Source organism: Staurois parvus, unplaced genomic scaffold, assembly GCF_062004578.1.
Source record: "Staurois parvus isolate SC_StPar_1 unplaced genomic scaffold, SC_StPar_1.0 ptg000365l, whole genome shotgun sequence".
In the NCBI taxonomy this organism is placed as follows: Eukaryota; Metazoa; Chordata; class Amphibia; order Anura; family Ranidae; genus Staurois; species Staurois parvus.
The window spans coordinates 7,957,267-7,973,464 of NW_028318161.1; the positions used below are offsets into that span (position 1 = coordinate 7,957,267).

At 43.1% G+C, this 16,198-nt stretch overlaps 1 protein-coding gene and 1 pseudogene across 1 annotated transcript in view; both read left to right on the top strand.

Annotated features, from left to right (window-relative positions):
* PSMD5 (proteasome 26S subunit, non-ATPase 5) overlaps nucleotides 1-16,198 on the top strand; it is a 55,307-nt gene that overhangs the window by 5,684 nt on the left and 33,425 nt on the right. The window contains exons 3-4 of the mRNA XM_089685261.1: nucleotides 8,127-8,240; nucleotides 10,146-10,274. Coding sequence (XP_089541387.1) covers nucleotides 8,127-8,240; nucleotides 10,146-10,274 — 243 coding nt within the window. The remainder of the gene's footprint in view (nucleotides 1-8,126; nucleotides 8,241-10,145; nucleotides 10,275-16,198) is intronic.
* LOC149456322 (uncharacterized) lies at nucleotides 13,808-14,944 on the top strand (annotated as a pseudogene).

Consider the following 16,198-nt stretch of genomic DNA (forward strand, 5'->3'; position numbering starts at 1 on the left):
GATTTTCATGCTACACCGGTCTTCAGGGCGGACTGTGAGAGGAGCCTAGCGGGAGCCTAGCTCCGCTGGCCGGATTAAAAGGTCCGCCGGGCCGTAGTTTGCCCATTGCTGATTTACCCACTTCCTTTCTGCTTTACATTGCATTTAAATGTGGGTGTTTGGGTGTGCAGAACACTTACGTAGTTGCTGTACCAGCATTCAGAGGGGAGAAAGGTCATAGGCATTGGCATAAGAATTTTGGTTATGTTTGGCATTGGAGCTGAAATGTCTAAGATAAATACAAGAACCTAATGTCCTGGGTGTCCATGGGTATCTCTCATATGAAGATTATGTAATGTGAGAGTTATCATTGTATCTGCTTGTATACTATCTGATTGTCCTTGCGTATCACTCGTATGCAATTTAATATTTACTATGCATTTGTATAGCAGCACTGTAAATTACTAAGTAGGTTTTGTAGCTGCTTTCTGATGCTGACCTGACTGCGTGGAAGTAAACGGGAAAATCTCAAAATTCCTTCCCCTAGAGGAAAAGATGGTGGCCAAGGCTAGGCACATTCCTTCGTTATGAAGGTTTTTCCTGCCTTTCCCATTACTGCCTGTAATCCCTGGTGGGGTTCAAGGTTTTTCCTTACAGCGCTTGATAGCCAAAACCCTTTTGGTGCTGCCATGCTACACAGACAGTGCAATGATCTAATGCTCCAAGCCCCAATTGTATACCCCAAGACCACTGAGTGGCTTAGTGACTATTCAGCAATCCAGCATGTCTTTGTTTTCTGAGATAGAAATGATCTTTAATTATTATAGGGCTCATCTAGTCACGGTACAGCTCATAAATTAACCCTTTTTTGTACACTGTTGGACACAGACAGTATTTTTAGGACCACAGTGCAAGTAGCTATAAAGCTTTCATGAAACCCCACTATACAATTATCCCAGACTGGTTATTTGTTATAATCGTTCTGAGGGTCTGAATAAAATCCTAAGATGGTAAGTAAAGTCATACTATTTTATTTTAAGCAATCCAAATGATAGGGAAAAGGTAAAGAGCCTTTTTGGTACTAGTCACAAGATGCAAGTAAGTTGCTTGGGTGTCTAAGAACACCATAGGCAGGAGGATTACATTCACCTATTCAGAGCACACGGTACATCATTGTAAAAGTCAAACCTTCCAGTGGTTTTGGGTCATTTCACAAGTCTTTGGCCTCAGCCTGAACAGAGAATAAGTTGTTTTGCCTCAACAGCTCTACTAGTTGCCACATAGTCCAGTTTTCATACAGTGTTTTGACACATCCAGATTGCCCTGCTGTTCTTATTGGACTAAGCCTTGTAGAATTGTTCCTGGAAGCAGTAGCCCTGCCCAAACAGGTTATTTCTATAATATCCTCTCATGTGCTGTCCTGGAAGATAAATTGGAAAAGCAAGAGTTAATTACCTGGTAACTCCTTTTCCATGAATCTTCCAGGACAGCATGGATTCCCACCCTATAATTCTGTGTTGTATTGAGTTAATACATTATTTCATTAGTTGTCTTCGGTTATTCACTGTGTTCTTTTTGATTGAGGAGGATGTGTTTCCAGTTTCAGGTAGGCAAAGTCTGTCTCACCCACAGGACCATGTCTTCCTAAATAAAAGACAGCCCCTCCCCAACTGAAGGGTTCCTCTCTTTTTGGTCATGCTCCAGGCAATCTGTTGATTGTATTTGGTAAATTCTTTGGTTGCTGCAAGTATACCCCCCCCCCCCCTTCCTTCTCTCCTGGCTTTATTTTCAATCTGAGAGGGGCCGTGGATGAGGTCACAGGGGATGGGGAGATGGGGCAGGAAAGGGATAATGACTGTCAGTCACCAAGCAATAGTGTAAAAAGTCTTAGAAGGTGGCAGAGGAATTGGCTTCTCTCCCTTTCGCTCTGCAGTCTTGCCAGACCTTCTCTCTTGAGGTAAAGATTTGTTTCTGTTGCTCCCTGCTGTGCTGCGTGCTCATGAAGGTTTGACAGTCAGACTGGTTTCCTCTCAGACTCTGACAGGTTTGCCTGTCGACCAGCAACAGCTTTAACTTTGAGGTTTAAAACATTAAGAAATTGTCTTTTAATATTATTATTATACAGGATTCATGTAGCACCAACAGTTTGTGCAGCGTTTTACAACATGAGGGCAAACAGTACAGGTACAATACAATTCAATACAGGAGGAATCAGAGGGCACTGCTCGTTAGAGCTTACAATCTAAAAGGGGAGGGTCAAGTGATACAAAAGGTAATAACTGTGGGGGATGAGCTGATGGAAAAATAAAAGTACAGTTGTTAGATGGAGGCAGGATAGGCTTTTTTGCAGAGAAAAGTTTAAATAGTAGAAATAGTCGGACAGATTAGCGTAGTGAATTCCATATGATGGGATAAGTTTGGGAGAAGTCCTAGAGGCGAGCATGGAAGGAGGTGACAATGAAACTATAGAGCAGGAGGTCTTGGGAGGAACAAAGAGTGCAATTTGGTTGGTATTTTGAGACTAGGTTAGTAATGTAGGTGGGGGCCAAGTTGTGGATGGCTTTTTAAGTTGTTCTTAGTATTTTGAATTTAATTGGGCGAGTGGCAGACGGGTGGCAGACGCTAAATAGTTGGTAAGGTGGATGAGCCTGGCAGCAGCATTCATGATGGAATGGAGTGGGGATAGCCTATGTAAAAGTAAGCCAGTGAGGTAGGAGTTGCAGTAGTGAAGGCGAGAGATAACCTGGGAATGAATTAGGAACTTTGTGGTGTCAGTAGTTAGGAAGGGGCGTATTTTGGAGATGTTTTGGAGGTTGAGACGACAAGCTTTGCAAAGTGATTGAATGTGAGTCCAAAAGGAGAGTTCAGAGTCCAGGATTACTCCTAGCACCCTGGCATGTGGGGATAGGTTGATGGTCGTGTCATTGATCTTGACTGAGAAATCAGGGGGAGGGGTACGTGGGGGAAGAAATATCAAGAGCTTGGTTTTGAGGTGTAGATTGAGAATAGGAGAGGTTCAAAAACAGAATCTTTTGGGGTCCCCGACAAAGAAAGGAAGAGGAGGAAGTAGCATTGTAAGTGACCCTGGAGGTATGTTGGGATAGGTAGGATGGGAACTAATGAAGAGCACAGTCAAGGAAACCAAAGGAGTAAAGTGTTTTTTTTTTTTTTGGTTTTTTTTTTGGTTTTTTTCTTGAGAAGGAGGGGGTGGTAAACCTTATCAAAGGCAGGCAAAAGGTCCAGAAATAGAGTTCAGAATAGTGTCCATTGGATTTAGCTGTTAGTAAATAATTTGTTTGTTTTAGGAGAGCAGTTTCTGTGGAGTGTTGAGGGCAAACTCCAGACTGAAGAGGATCATAAGGTTATTTTTAATGAGGTGGTTACTCGGTTGTAGACCAGACATTCAAAGAGTTTGTAGGAAAAGGGGAGCAAGGAGATGGGGCGTAGGTTGATAGGATTAGTGGGGTCTAAGGAAAGCTTTTTAAGTATGGGGGTAACAAGTGCATGTTTTAGAGTGTTGGGAAAGATGCCAGAAGAGAGGAAGAGATTGAAGATGTGAGTTAGAGAGTGTAGGATAGTGCCAGAGGGTGACTGCAGTGTTTGAGAGGGAGTAAGGTCCAGGAGACAAGTGGTTAGGTGGGCTTTAGAACAAAGTTTAGCAACCTCGTTTATAGTAGCAGGGTTGAATAAGGGAAGTGTTGAGTGTACCAGTGGAGATTTCATCACAAATTGTATCAGTCTTATTTTTTAAGCGATTGGCGATCTTCTGAGCAGGTAGTGAGTTAGTGGGTGGAGGTGGTGGATGAAGAAGTTGAGAGTTAAAGGAAGAGAAGAGTTGAGGGAGAATAGATGAGAAAATGTTAATGAGAGTTATAAAATAGGTCTGCTTGGCAGTGTGGAGGCAAGAATTGTATTTTTGGAGGGCAGTTTTTTTTATATGTTGAAGTCTTTCTGAGACTTAGTCTTACGCTACAGATGCACAAGAGCGCAGCTGCATTTTTTGAGGCTTTTGGTGTCGTATGTCTGCCAGGGTTGTAGGGGTCTGGCCCTAATTCTGTGTGTAGTGAGAGGGGTGAGCTTGTCCAGGGTGGAGGACAGAGATTGTAGACAGAAGTGGCTAAATTGAGGCAGACAGCAGTGAGATTTTGTGATAGAGGTGGTCAGTAGCAGGGAAGAGAAGGGTTAAAGTGGCGAAGGTCTGTACAGGTATTTGTTAGCCATTTGGAGGGAGAGGTGTTGGAAGGCAGGGAGAGAGTGAAACTAATAGGGTGATGATCAGAGAGGAAAAAAAGGACTGTTTGAGAGGTTGGATGGAGTGCATAGGTAGGAGAATACAAGGTCAAGGGTGTTGCCATCAGAGTGGGTAGCAGCATGTACCCATTGCTTCAGATCAAATTAGGAGGTTTTACTAAGAAGTTTAGAAGTAGCAGGAGTGTTTAGTATTAACAGGGATGTTGAAGTCGCCAATGACTGGAAAATTCAGAAGAGCAAAAAGTAGGGTAGGCAGGCAGAGGAGTCACCAAGAAAGTTGATACTGTTCCTGGGGGCTGGTAGATCACATCAGTTCTTAAAGAACTTTTATACAGTGAGCATCAAACGATGAGAGGGACATAGAGGGAGGAGAGTGAAGAACCTGAAAAGTTTTCTGTGGGGATAGGAAGATTCCCACCCCATCTCCCTTGGCCTTTAATTCAAAGTAGAACATGCAGGATTTAGCATGGTTCTGGAGGAGTTGAACCTGGCAGCTGACCTTTGGTGGAGGCTTTAAAGTGATATTGAAGGCTTACATTTTTTTTTAATAAAATAACAAACCCATCATACTTACCTGCTCTCTGCAGTGGTTTTGCACAAAGGAACCAGATACTCCTCGGGTCCCCTGCAGGCGTTCCTGGCCCCTCCCGCCTGTTGGGTGCCCCCACAGCAAGCAGCTTGCTATGGGTTCACCTGCTGCTCTGTGTGTCCATTCACACACGGAGCCCTGGCTTGGCCCTGCCCCACCCCCTCTCTTCCCCCTGGCTGTGATTGACAGCAGCAGGAGCCTGTCTTAGCGGAAAGGGAGTCCCGGAATTGCTGAGACTCCAGTGCATGTCGCTGGAACGAGAGGGGGCTTAGGTGAGTATTAGGAGTGCTGGGGGAGCTGCTGCACAGAGAAGGTTTTTACCTTCATGCATAGAATGCCTGAAGGTAAAAAACTTTGAGCCTTTACAACCACTTTAATTGTATAAAATAACAAAATTAAACTGTAAAAACTGCATTAAATATATAAATCTGCAAACACAAAAGGAGGATATCCTTTCTTCAACATGCATATAAATAACTGGTGTTGCACTAATAAATAAAACAATCACGGTGATATAAATAAATAAGGTAATAATAAGTGTAAATAATCAAATTCATCAAATTATCATAAATTCATGAAACTAATAAAAATATTGAATATTTCATATATGTACAATCGTGCACAATGAATAAACGATAAAGTGCTCCAATGTGAGTCCCAATAATAATCTGCAAAAGTCCCTTTTAAAGGGATAAAGACAGTCGCACTTTATAATAAGTGACTACAATTCTTCCTTCAAGCTTGCGTAAACACCCACATGACAAAACACTACTGTGACTACAAAATGGAAGCTTACCAGACAGCTTGACCCCTTAATTATGGGATGTCAGCATGCACTTTATTAATAAAGTTCAAGGCCAAACTGCATAGATCCTCATCCACTCCACAGTAAATATATAGTTCATGGGAAGAAAAAAAATTTGCTGCTCATAGTGCAGATTATTCTCAAAACATTTAACACCAAGAAATGCACTTTTCTTCCGGGCTCTAGCCCCGGAAGACATCTGATTATGATGAAACGCATCACGCGGCACCTCCCCTGTGACATCATTGCGTAAGATTAGCTTCAGAGACCGCAGTTGGTGTTTGATGTTTTTATTCAATGCTGATCAGCTTTTACTTGTGCATTTCTTGGTTATTTCTTTAATTATATCACTGTGATTGATTGTTTTATTTTTATAGCACAAAACCACTTTAATAGACTTAGTATGAGGGCTGGCACATTCAGTCACAGCCAAATGAGCTTTGTGGTTGCATCACTGGAGGGCAGGTGGAGCTTCCACACAAGCCTTCTGTGACATTCCCCATAATGGGAGGTTGTTATTTGGCAAAACGCTAGAAAATGCAATTGACCGCTTCCCGGCCACCCTATAGCAGAAATACTGCTACACTGTTGTGCAAAATCATGTATATATACTTGATTTTGCATTTCCGGGTAGGGGGCACGCTGTCAATCACCGAGCCCCGGTTGGTAGTTACTAGCCGGCGCACGGTGATTTCCAGTGATCACCAACGGGGAGGAAGACTAACAGTCCTCCTCCCTGTCAGCTCGGGCACACTGCTCAGCACAGCCATCCAGAGCAGTGTGCTCACAGTGAAAAACACATACACCACCCCCCAGTAAAACATTTCCTGCACATAGTTAAGCCTTTGATCGACCCTCATGTTAACCCCTTCCTGCCCAGTGCCATTAGTACAGTGTCAGTGCTTTTTTTTTTTTTTTTAGCACAGATCACTGTATTGGTGTCACTGGGGATATCAATGACACCAAGTCAGTTCCCTCCAGTGTCAGAATGTCCGCCGCAGTCCCTCTAAGTTGCTGATTGCCGCCATTACTAGTAAAAATGAAAAAAAAAAAAAAATCCCAGTATATATACCAACTTTTACGTAAACCAATTAATTTACACGTTTTGGAATTTTTTTTTTTTTAGCAAAGACGTGTTGCAGAATACATTTTGGCATAAATTTATGACGAAATTTTTTTTTTTTTTTTTTAATTTTTTTTAGTGGACGTGTTTAGTAGCAAAAAGTAAAAAATTTTTTTTTTTTTTTTTTAAATTGTCGGCCTTTTTTATAGTTCAAAAAATAAAAAACACACAGGCGATCAAATACCACCGAAATAAAGCTGAATTTGTGGGAAAAAGAGGACGTAATCTTCATTTGAGTGCAGCGTTGCATGACTGCTCACTTGTCAGTTAAAGTAACGCAGCGCCGTAATGCAAAAAATGGCCTGGTCAGGAAGGGGGGTAAATCCTCTGGGAGGTGTGTTTAATGGCAAATATTGTATAGTTATCAATACCCTAATGAAGGGGACGCAGAACGTTGAAGCTCGCTTGGAACCTTCAGTAAACATTTCAACTGTATAAAACTTGCTATGGGATAGTAGATGCAACGGAGTGCTTGCATTCCTTTTGTTTCACCTCAGGAGAGAAAAATGGAAGCTGCTATTGCTGAATTTTAGCTTAAAATCTTTGAATCTCTAACTTGGAACAAGAATGCAAACGAGATGTTCTGAGTTTGTGCATCAGTATACTTGTTTCATGTCAGTGACTCAGGCAATACCTAAGCCATAGGATCACTATAACAGCCAGGTAGCCTATATTGTTTAAAGCAATTATAAACCTCACTTTTTTTTTCATTAAAATAAACATGTTAAACTTACTGGCTCGGTGCATTGCTTTTGCACAGAGCAGCCCTAATCCTCCTCTTCTCGGGTCCCCTGTTGGTGCTCCTGGCTCCTTCCCTCTGTAGAGTGCCCACCATAGGAAGCTGCTTCTTATGGGAGTACTCGTACAGGCTTGCTTCCAAAACGGTCTGTTTGCGTCTATTCAGACACACAGCCTGTCTTGGCCCTGCCCCCTATTCTCAGGGGTTTTGACTGACAGCAGTAGGAGCCAATGGTTCCTGCTGCTCCTAGCTGAGCTAGGAGAGGAGCTACTGCAGGTGTGCACAGCGCTGGACCGAGATCAGGTTAAAAACCTTTTACTTTTACAGCCACTTTAAAGAATATCAACAGCAGCCCCTGTAATTATCTCATGACAGATTTGCCTACAGGATTACAATTTTAGGGTTCTTTCTCAAGAATGATGCTTTGTTTTGGTATCTTGTCTGAAAAAAAATCAAAAATTTCTGTCTATTATGTTCACTTGTAAAGAGGCTAAAAGTAATACTTCTTTTTTTTTTCTGGCACATGCAGGATAGTTTGCATTAGCCCTATAATTTTGGGAGAGCTACATAAAATTGTCATGTAGGTTGCAGCATTTATATTTCTTTCATCTGTTGTTTTAATCTAGTTTGTTTCTTGCAGGTTGGGAGAATTGTGGAGTGTTCAGAGGCTATAACAGAAATTCTTAACAATCTGGAGCTTCTAAAACAAATAATCATGTGTATTGGTGGTGACAAGATTTCTGTGGCCAAGGAGGTGAGTGGTGCCAAAGGAAAGAAAAATCCTTAGTTCAGCCTTGCACTTTACAGCTGTCTTTTCTTGCCTACTTACACTTCATAGAATAAGTCTATAGACTCTCTATAAATATATGCACTGGAGTCAATACCTTCACATCTTAAGCTTCACCATGGCTCCCATGATTTCAGGCCACTAGAACTTTAATCTACATTGCAGGAGTGAATCAAGCGCATGCGGCTGTGCATAAACCTATTTCTGTGACCTTGCTGTCACTGACAGCTACAGATCTTAGACTAATGCTAACCAGTCATTGAGGTTCATGATCAAGTTACTGCTACAACAATCAATCATTGTGTTCAATGGCAGTTTATTTACAAACACTTTTGTAGCCTGCAGATTGCACTGTGCCTCTCTCTTTCTCTTTACAATGATTTGCATATAGACATAGGTGAGGATTTACTAAAACTGGATCACACAGAATCTGGTGCAACTGTGCATCAGGGATGTGCAATTCCTATCACCTGACACCCGGGAGATGCAGTTCAGGGTGCCGGGCAAGAGGGTTTTTTATATATTTTGCCCTGCTGTGGGCAAGCGGCAGGGTTTATAGCTGACTGTCAGCTCTCTTGTAATAGCAATATGAGCAGCTAACGAGCCGCTGGATTGCTTTTACAAGCAGCAGGAGGGGACTGGCCACTAACACCACAACCTCCCCCCACCGACACACCTGATCGACCAGCCGATGCTTCTGCAAGCTGATCCTAGAAGCAGACAAAGACCAATGCCGCTCTGTCTGTCTCTATGATATAGGAAACAGGAAGCAATGAGCATAAATCACTTTCGGTTTCTGAGCTGAGAAGGGATATAAGACCCCAGATCTCTCCATAAAGTGTACTTGTCTCTGCCTATTGATATCACAAGGGATGTTTACATTCCTTGTGACAACAATAAAAGTGGTTAAAAAAAAAAAAAAAGTAAAGCGACAGTGTAAAAACAATAAATAAATACATTTTTAAAGCACCCCCACGCAAAGGTGAACACACGCATCAGTCCCACACACCAACAGCGATTGGCCCACATGTGAGGTATTGCCGCAAATGTCAGATCATGGGCAGTAATTCTAGCACCAGACCGCCTATGTAATTCTAAAGTGGTAACCTGTAAAGGCTTTTAAAGCGTTGCCTATGCATAGTAAAATTTACATAATTTGTTGCCGTTGCACGGGTGTACTCAATTTTAAATCTTTACATGTTTACTCGGTGTAACATCATCTCTTATATTTTACCAAAAATTGGGTATTATGTTGTGTTTATGCGTTAAAATTCAAAAAAAGCTTTTGAAAGGTTCCCCTTGGATATTAACAAATTTACGTAGCTTGTCGTTGCACGGGCGTACGCAGTTTTAAAGCATGAATGTTTTGTATCTGTTTACTTATCTTTTATACTTTTTCAAACAATTGGGCACTATATTATGTTTTTGTGCATTAAAATTCAAAAAAGTGTATTTTTCCCCCAAAAATTGCATTTGAAAAACCGCTGCGCAAATACCGTTTGACCTGAAAAACACCCACAAATTTATTCTCTAGTGCCTCTGCTTTAAAAAAAAAATTATATGTATTTCATGGAACCCTGGTTGGGAAATACCACTGTAGCTTTTAAATTGGGTCTGACAATCTGGTCTTAAAGTGGCTAAAGATGCACAAACACTCTTCGGCGTTCTAAAATATATAATAATAAGTCATGATGAATCACTGTAATGAGCAACTTCACATTCACTGGTCTATCAGAAGTACATTCAGATATGGTAGTCATGAGTTAAATTGCTTTAATAGAGAAATGAACAAGTGCCACCGAACTAGATATAATAATGTCATGTTTCTGTAACACTCATTAATTGCTCATATGTATTTTGTATTCATTTTAGGCTATTAAATCCCTTTCTAAAATAACTCGGACTACGGCTGGCCTTGATGTGCTCTTTGGAAGCAACTTGCTAGCCAGCCTAAAAGCTGTAATGGCCCTTAGTGATGTGGTACGATATAGAGTATATGAGGTAAGAGTGGATAGTAAATATATACATGCACATGTTTAAAGTACACTTGTAGTCAGCCATTGGTAATCACCTCTGGGTAGCTTCATCTTTTTCCTTGAGAGCTCTCTTCTACTCAGCAAATCTTTTGATTTTGTCTAAGAAGTTCTTGACCTTGCATACATCCTATTGGTGCATTGTTGTCATGGACTGCCTCAAGAAACAGCAGGACCTCATGGGAGGGGCAATGCTAAGCACTGGCTTTGCATATGAAATTGAGATTTATGTATGTTTCAGGTCTGTTTGGGAGCAAGCTGTAGCTACCTTCTGTTTGATGTAAGTGTCACTCTAAAATTATTACAGCGACCTACCTCTCCCGCAGAAACACAAGCAAGGGAGATAGTAATGTTTTTCAGAATTACGGAGAAGAGTTATTATGCCACATGGTTTATTTATTTTTATTTATATATATATATATATATATATATATATATATATATTCTCCTCTCACCCTTCAGGACAGCACCTGGAGAGAGCGCAGCTCCACCCATAACACAGGAAACACCGCAGCTTAAAAGTCCGCCTCTTCCACCATTCCTCAGTTACGGTGTTTCCTCTGCCATGGTAGAAGCACCGCAGGGAACCTGGATTAATGTGGGGGGGGGGGCTGCACTCTCTCCAGTGGAGGAGTGCGTCAGTCGTTACCTCCCAGATGGATTGCGTGGACCAGCCTAGCTCCTTCCTCCGTCGAGGGGGGGTTCCAGTGCCCTTTCTCTCCTTTCTTGCTCAGGGGAGCGATGATCAACCAGACAGTCCTGCTGCATCCTTCTCCATCAGAGACCAGGTCTCCTGAGGTTCCGGGCCATGGGATGCCTTCAGGCGGCTTCCAGTGGTTCTGCAGATCCGGCCGGCGTGGGATGCCGTGTTGGTGGGTGGGACTTCCGGTGGGGGTAGTGATTGCACTGGTTACGTCCACTGTAATGCATGGGGAGGGGGCAGGTCACCAAGTGCTTCCGGTTCTGGGTCACCAGTGCACTGGAGACCGGCGGGAACTTTAAAGGACCACAGGTTTCAGCAAGCTGCAATAATGGTGTGACCCTCCTGCGCTCCAAATGTGTGTTAAATAATACAAAAAATATATATAATAAAAATATATATAATAAAAGAACCCCAAACAGCTGCTAGCATTAAATCATATACCAGTGATCAAGTGAATGTAAACCATAAGAATGCTGCGCTAACATTCAAATTAATAAATAAAGTGAATGTGGAATTCAATATCTCAAAAGAAATATTAACAATGATAATAAGTATAATAGTGAATGTGCTTAGTGATAACACAAAAATTATAATAAAAACACAAAATTTAAATCGATACGCATGTGCAAAAGGATGCACATACATATATTACATCACACGTGCAAAAAATGTGAAGTGAAATATATCTAAATAATACACGCAAACTCAAAGTCCAATGAATATTAAAGGTGAAAAAATTCCAATAATGGAATATTAAAGGTGAAAAAATATATAGTTTTTGGTTGACTGTGTTTCCAATAAACTGTAAAGTAACCACAGGTGAAACAAAACGTGCAGGTATCTGGGTGTAGATAGAGCTTGTGAATCCAACCACCTTCTGGATTAGCCTCTCACCTCATCACTTCGACCCTTGCGGGTCAAAGAGCAGTAATGGATCCCTCTCACAGATCCTCCAGGCACCAAAGCACTCCAAAAACACTTCTCAGGATATAATATTCCCACTCAGCTCTTCTTCAAGTATAGATGAAATATCACTTTCCCAGAACAAAACAGAGGGATCCTCCCATAGTGTAGTATGTTTATTATAGGAACATCAAATCTTGTAATGAAAATAGACTTACGTAGCAGCCAGTCCACATTCGACCCTCATGCTTTCAAATGAGGATATATGTGTGTAAATTGGGTGTACAGCTGAATCCACAGGTGTACCAAGATGGCCGCCACGCCGGAAATACGTCACCGCGCTACGCCGACGCGTTACGTCACAATATCACGTGACTTCATCAGGGCTGTCAATCACAGTGACGATAGCTCTTTATATACCCGGCCAGGATAGAAGGAACTACCCACATACAGGTGTTTCCTTCAATCTCATCACCTTAATACTTCCTGCGGCCGCAGGAAGTATTAAGGTGATGAGATTGAAGGAAACACCTGTATGTGGGTAGTTCCTTCTATCCTGGCCGGGTATATAAAGAGCTATCGTCACTGTGATTGACAGCCCTGATGAAGTCACGTGATATTGTGACGTAACGCGTCGGCGTAGCGCGGTGACGTATTTCCGGCGTGGCGGCCATCTTGGTACACCTGTGGATTCAGCTGTACACCCAATTTACACACATATATCCTCATTTGAAAGCATGAGGGTCGAATGTGGACTGGCTGCTACGTAAGTCTATTTTCATTACAAGATTTGATGTTCCTATAATAAACATACTACACTATGGGAGGATCCCTCTGTTTTGTTCTGGGAAAGTGATATTTCATCTATACTTGAAGAAGAGCTGAGTGGGAATATTATATCCTGAGAAGTGTTTTTGGAGTGCTTTGGTGCCTGGAGGATCTGTGAGAGGGATCCATTACTGCTCTTTGACCCGCAAGGGTCGAAGTGATGAGGTGAGAGGCTAATCCAGAAGGTGGTTGGATTCACAAGCTCTATCTACACCCAGATACCTGCACGTTTTGTTTCACCTGTGGTTACTTTACAGTTTATTGGAAACACAGTCAACCAAAAACTATATATTTTTTCACCTTTAATATTCCATTATTGGAATTTTTTCACCTTTAATATTCATTGGACTTTGAGTTTGCGTGTATTATTTAGATATATTTCACTTCACATTTTTTGCACGTGTGATGTAATATATGTATGTGCATCCTTTTGCACATGCGTATCGATTTAAATTTTGTGTTTTTATTATAATTTTTGTGTTATCACTAAGCACATTCACTATTATACTTATTATCATTGTTAATATTTCAGCAAGCTGCGCTCTCTGCATGTTGGAGGAAACAGAGGGTCCAGCAGTAGCGGTGGAAGCAGGCGCATCATCCACCAGCCTAACCCAGGTAAGGGGTTACAGTGGTGCCCTCTATCCTTACAGTGTGGCTCTTTTGGTGTTTTCACTTTGGTTTTGTTGCCTTCCCTGGTACAGAAGCTTGTTTCTGTGGCACAGAAGTGAATCCGCTCTGCTCAACGCCTCAGGGGGATGACTTAGGAGTATTTTGGGCTAAGCCTCCCCCCTCTTCTTTCTCTCTCACTCCCTCGCCCTCTCTCACACCTTGACAGCGGTTTTTGACGGTGGGCTATGGAGGATCCGGCCGGATGGGATCCTGACGTAGTTTTTTCTGTTGCCCTGCTCCTTTTCTATGTTTCAGGTCAAGGCAAAAGGGGTCTCATCAATTAAAAGAAAGTGTCCGTCTTGTAGGAAACCCTGAGAGATTCATGGCTTGAACCGCTCTGTAAAGCATGTTTGGCAGATTTAGTAAAAGAAAAATCTTCGCAGCAATGCAGTGACATGTTTGCGGCTGTCAAAAAGGAATTGTTGGAAACCCATGGATCGGTCCAATCTTTGGGTAAACTGCCAATGCTTCACCCGCCTTTGCAACAGAGCACCTCGTCCAGTCCTTGGCCGTTCTTTTCAGGCCAGAAGGATATCAGCGACTCAGATGAAGAGGGAGAGAGCGTCCTTCCATCCCTCGGAGATTCAGAGGAGGAGAATGGTGAGGAGAAGGTTGCAAGCTCGTCAAGATGCAAACTTTCATTGGAGGAGGTGGACAACCTGCTGAAAGCAATATATACGATGTTGAAGATCTGGGAGGAGAATGTCCAGCTGTCTATGTTTAGCTGGGACAAGCTAAACATAGTCTTCTCTGTCCATAGGGTTTTATCAGACTCTGTAAAGAAAGAATGGAAGGATCCAGAAAGGGGCCCTTTTTTTCTCCAAATTCCTAAGAAGAAGGTTTCCCTTCAAGGAAGAAGAGTCCCTGGTGTGGAATAAGAAACTGTGGTTGGACGCTGCCTTCTCGCAGGTTTCAAGACGCACAGACCTGGCTTTTGAGGATATGGGCATTCTGAAGGATGCAATGGATAAGAGGGCAGACTCGCTCCTTAAAAAAGCGTGGTACTCTTCCCTGACCAACCTCAAGCCGGCTATGGCCTTCAGAGTGGTGGCGAGAAATTTGGACTGCTGGTTAGAACAGCTGAGGGATTATGTGGAGGCAGGGACCTCCGGGAGGGAGATTTTGGAGTTGTTGCCGGTCCTTCTAAAAGCCGTGAAGTATATGACCCATCGGCTGAATCTATCAGAATGATGGCCAGGTCTTCGGCGTTGATCAACTCAGCTAGGAGAGCTATCTGGCTCCAGACCTGGTCAAGAGACTCTGCTTTCAAGGTGACGTTATGCGGAATCCCCCTTTCTGCGGACCTGCTCTTTGGCTCGGATCTGGAGTCAGTGCTGGATTGAACGGCGGATAAGAAAAAGGCTTTCCCTTCAAAAAGTAAGACGCAACCGGTCAGAAAGAATTTTCGTCCTTTTTCACAAACTCAAAGAAATAAGGAACAGACCCAGAAAAGAAGTTGGAGTTTCCAGAGAAACAGGGGTCAAGGAGGAGTACTCTTCAGACCCCCGGAGCGGCCGTCCAAGAGCCAATGACATCTCTTTTCCAGTGGGAGGGAGGCTTCTGGCTTTCTGATTGTGGGAAGAAGCAACATCAAGTGCCTTTGTCAGAAATATCATGTCCCAGGGGTACGGCCTGGAGTTCTCCTGGACCCCACCAACCAGATTTTGTGTGACCAGTCTCCCAAGGTGTCAGGTGATGGCCTCTGCAATGACGTCCTTTTTGAAGGAACTGAGGCAGCCGGAGGTCATAATTCATGTGCCAAGGGAACAAGAAGGCCAGGGGTTCTACTCGCATATCTTCTTAGTCCAAAAGCTTTCAGGGAAAATCCATCTAATCTTGAATCTAAAGCTACTGAACAGGTCCAATCAGTGCAAGCACTTCCGCATGGATACAATTTTTTCAGTAAGGAAGCTGCTATCCCCAGGTTGCTTAATGGCAACTATCGATCTGCGGGAAGCTTATATTCATATTTTGATTACTCAGTCTTCTCAGAAGTTCCTCCGACTGGCAGTCAATCTGGGATCGTCCATCTGGCACCTGCAGTTCAGAGCTGTACCCTTCGGCCTGTCATCTTCTCCAAAGGTGTTAACCAAAGTCATGGCGGAAGCACTAGGACCTCTGAGGTTGAGAGGGATTTCGGTGGTACCATACTTAGGTGATCTTCTCATGTTTGCAGAAACAGGACACAACTGCTGTTGGATCTTCAGACGACTCAGGCTCATCTGAGAAGCTTGGGATGGCTGTTAAATCTGGAACATCCAACCTGATTCAGGCCCAGAGAATAAGGTTCCTGGGTTATAGCATAGATTCCGTCCGACAGCAGATATTCCTTCAAGAAGAAAAAATAGAAAGGATTCAGTCGGCCTTGAAGCAGGTGCAGTGCAACCTGTTGGTATTTGTCAGAACGGCCATGTCAGTCCTGGGACTGCTTACCGCCGCCATCCCAGCGATTCAGTGGGCCAGATTCCATTCTGCCTCCTGCAAGGGGACATCCTGCGAAAGTGGACATATCCGGATCCGCTGGACATGCTTATAAGGATCTCTCCAAAGGTAAAGAGGGCGCTTTGGTGGTGGCGAGATCCGTCCAATTTAGAGAGGGGCCTTCCATGGTCATTTCCGAAGGCCGAACACTTAACGACAGATGCGAGTGCATGGGGGTGGGGAGCCCATTTCGGAGATCAGTCAGCACAGGGCCCGTGGTCCAAAGCGAAGGCCAGGAAGTCCTCCAACTGGAGGGAATTGAAAGCCATCCAGCTGGGTCTTCTTTCCTTTCATTAGTGAAAGGG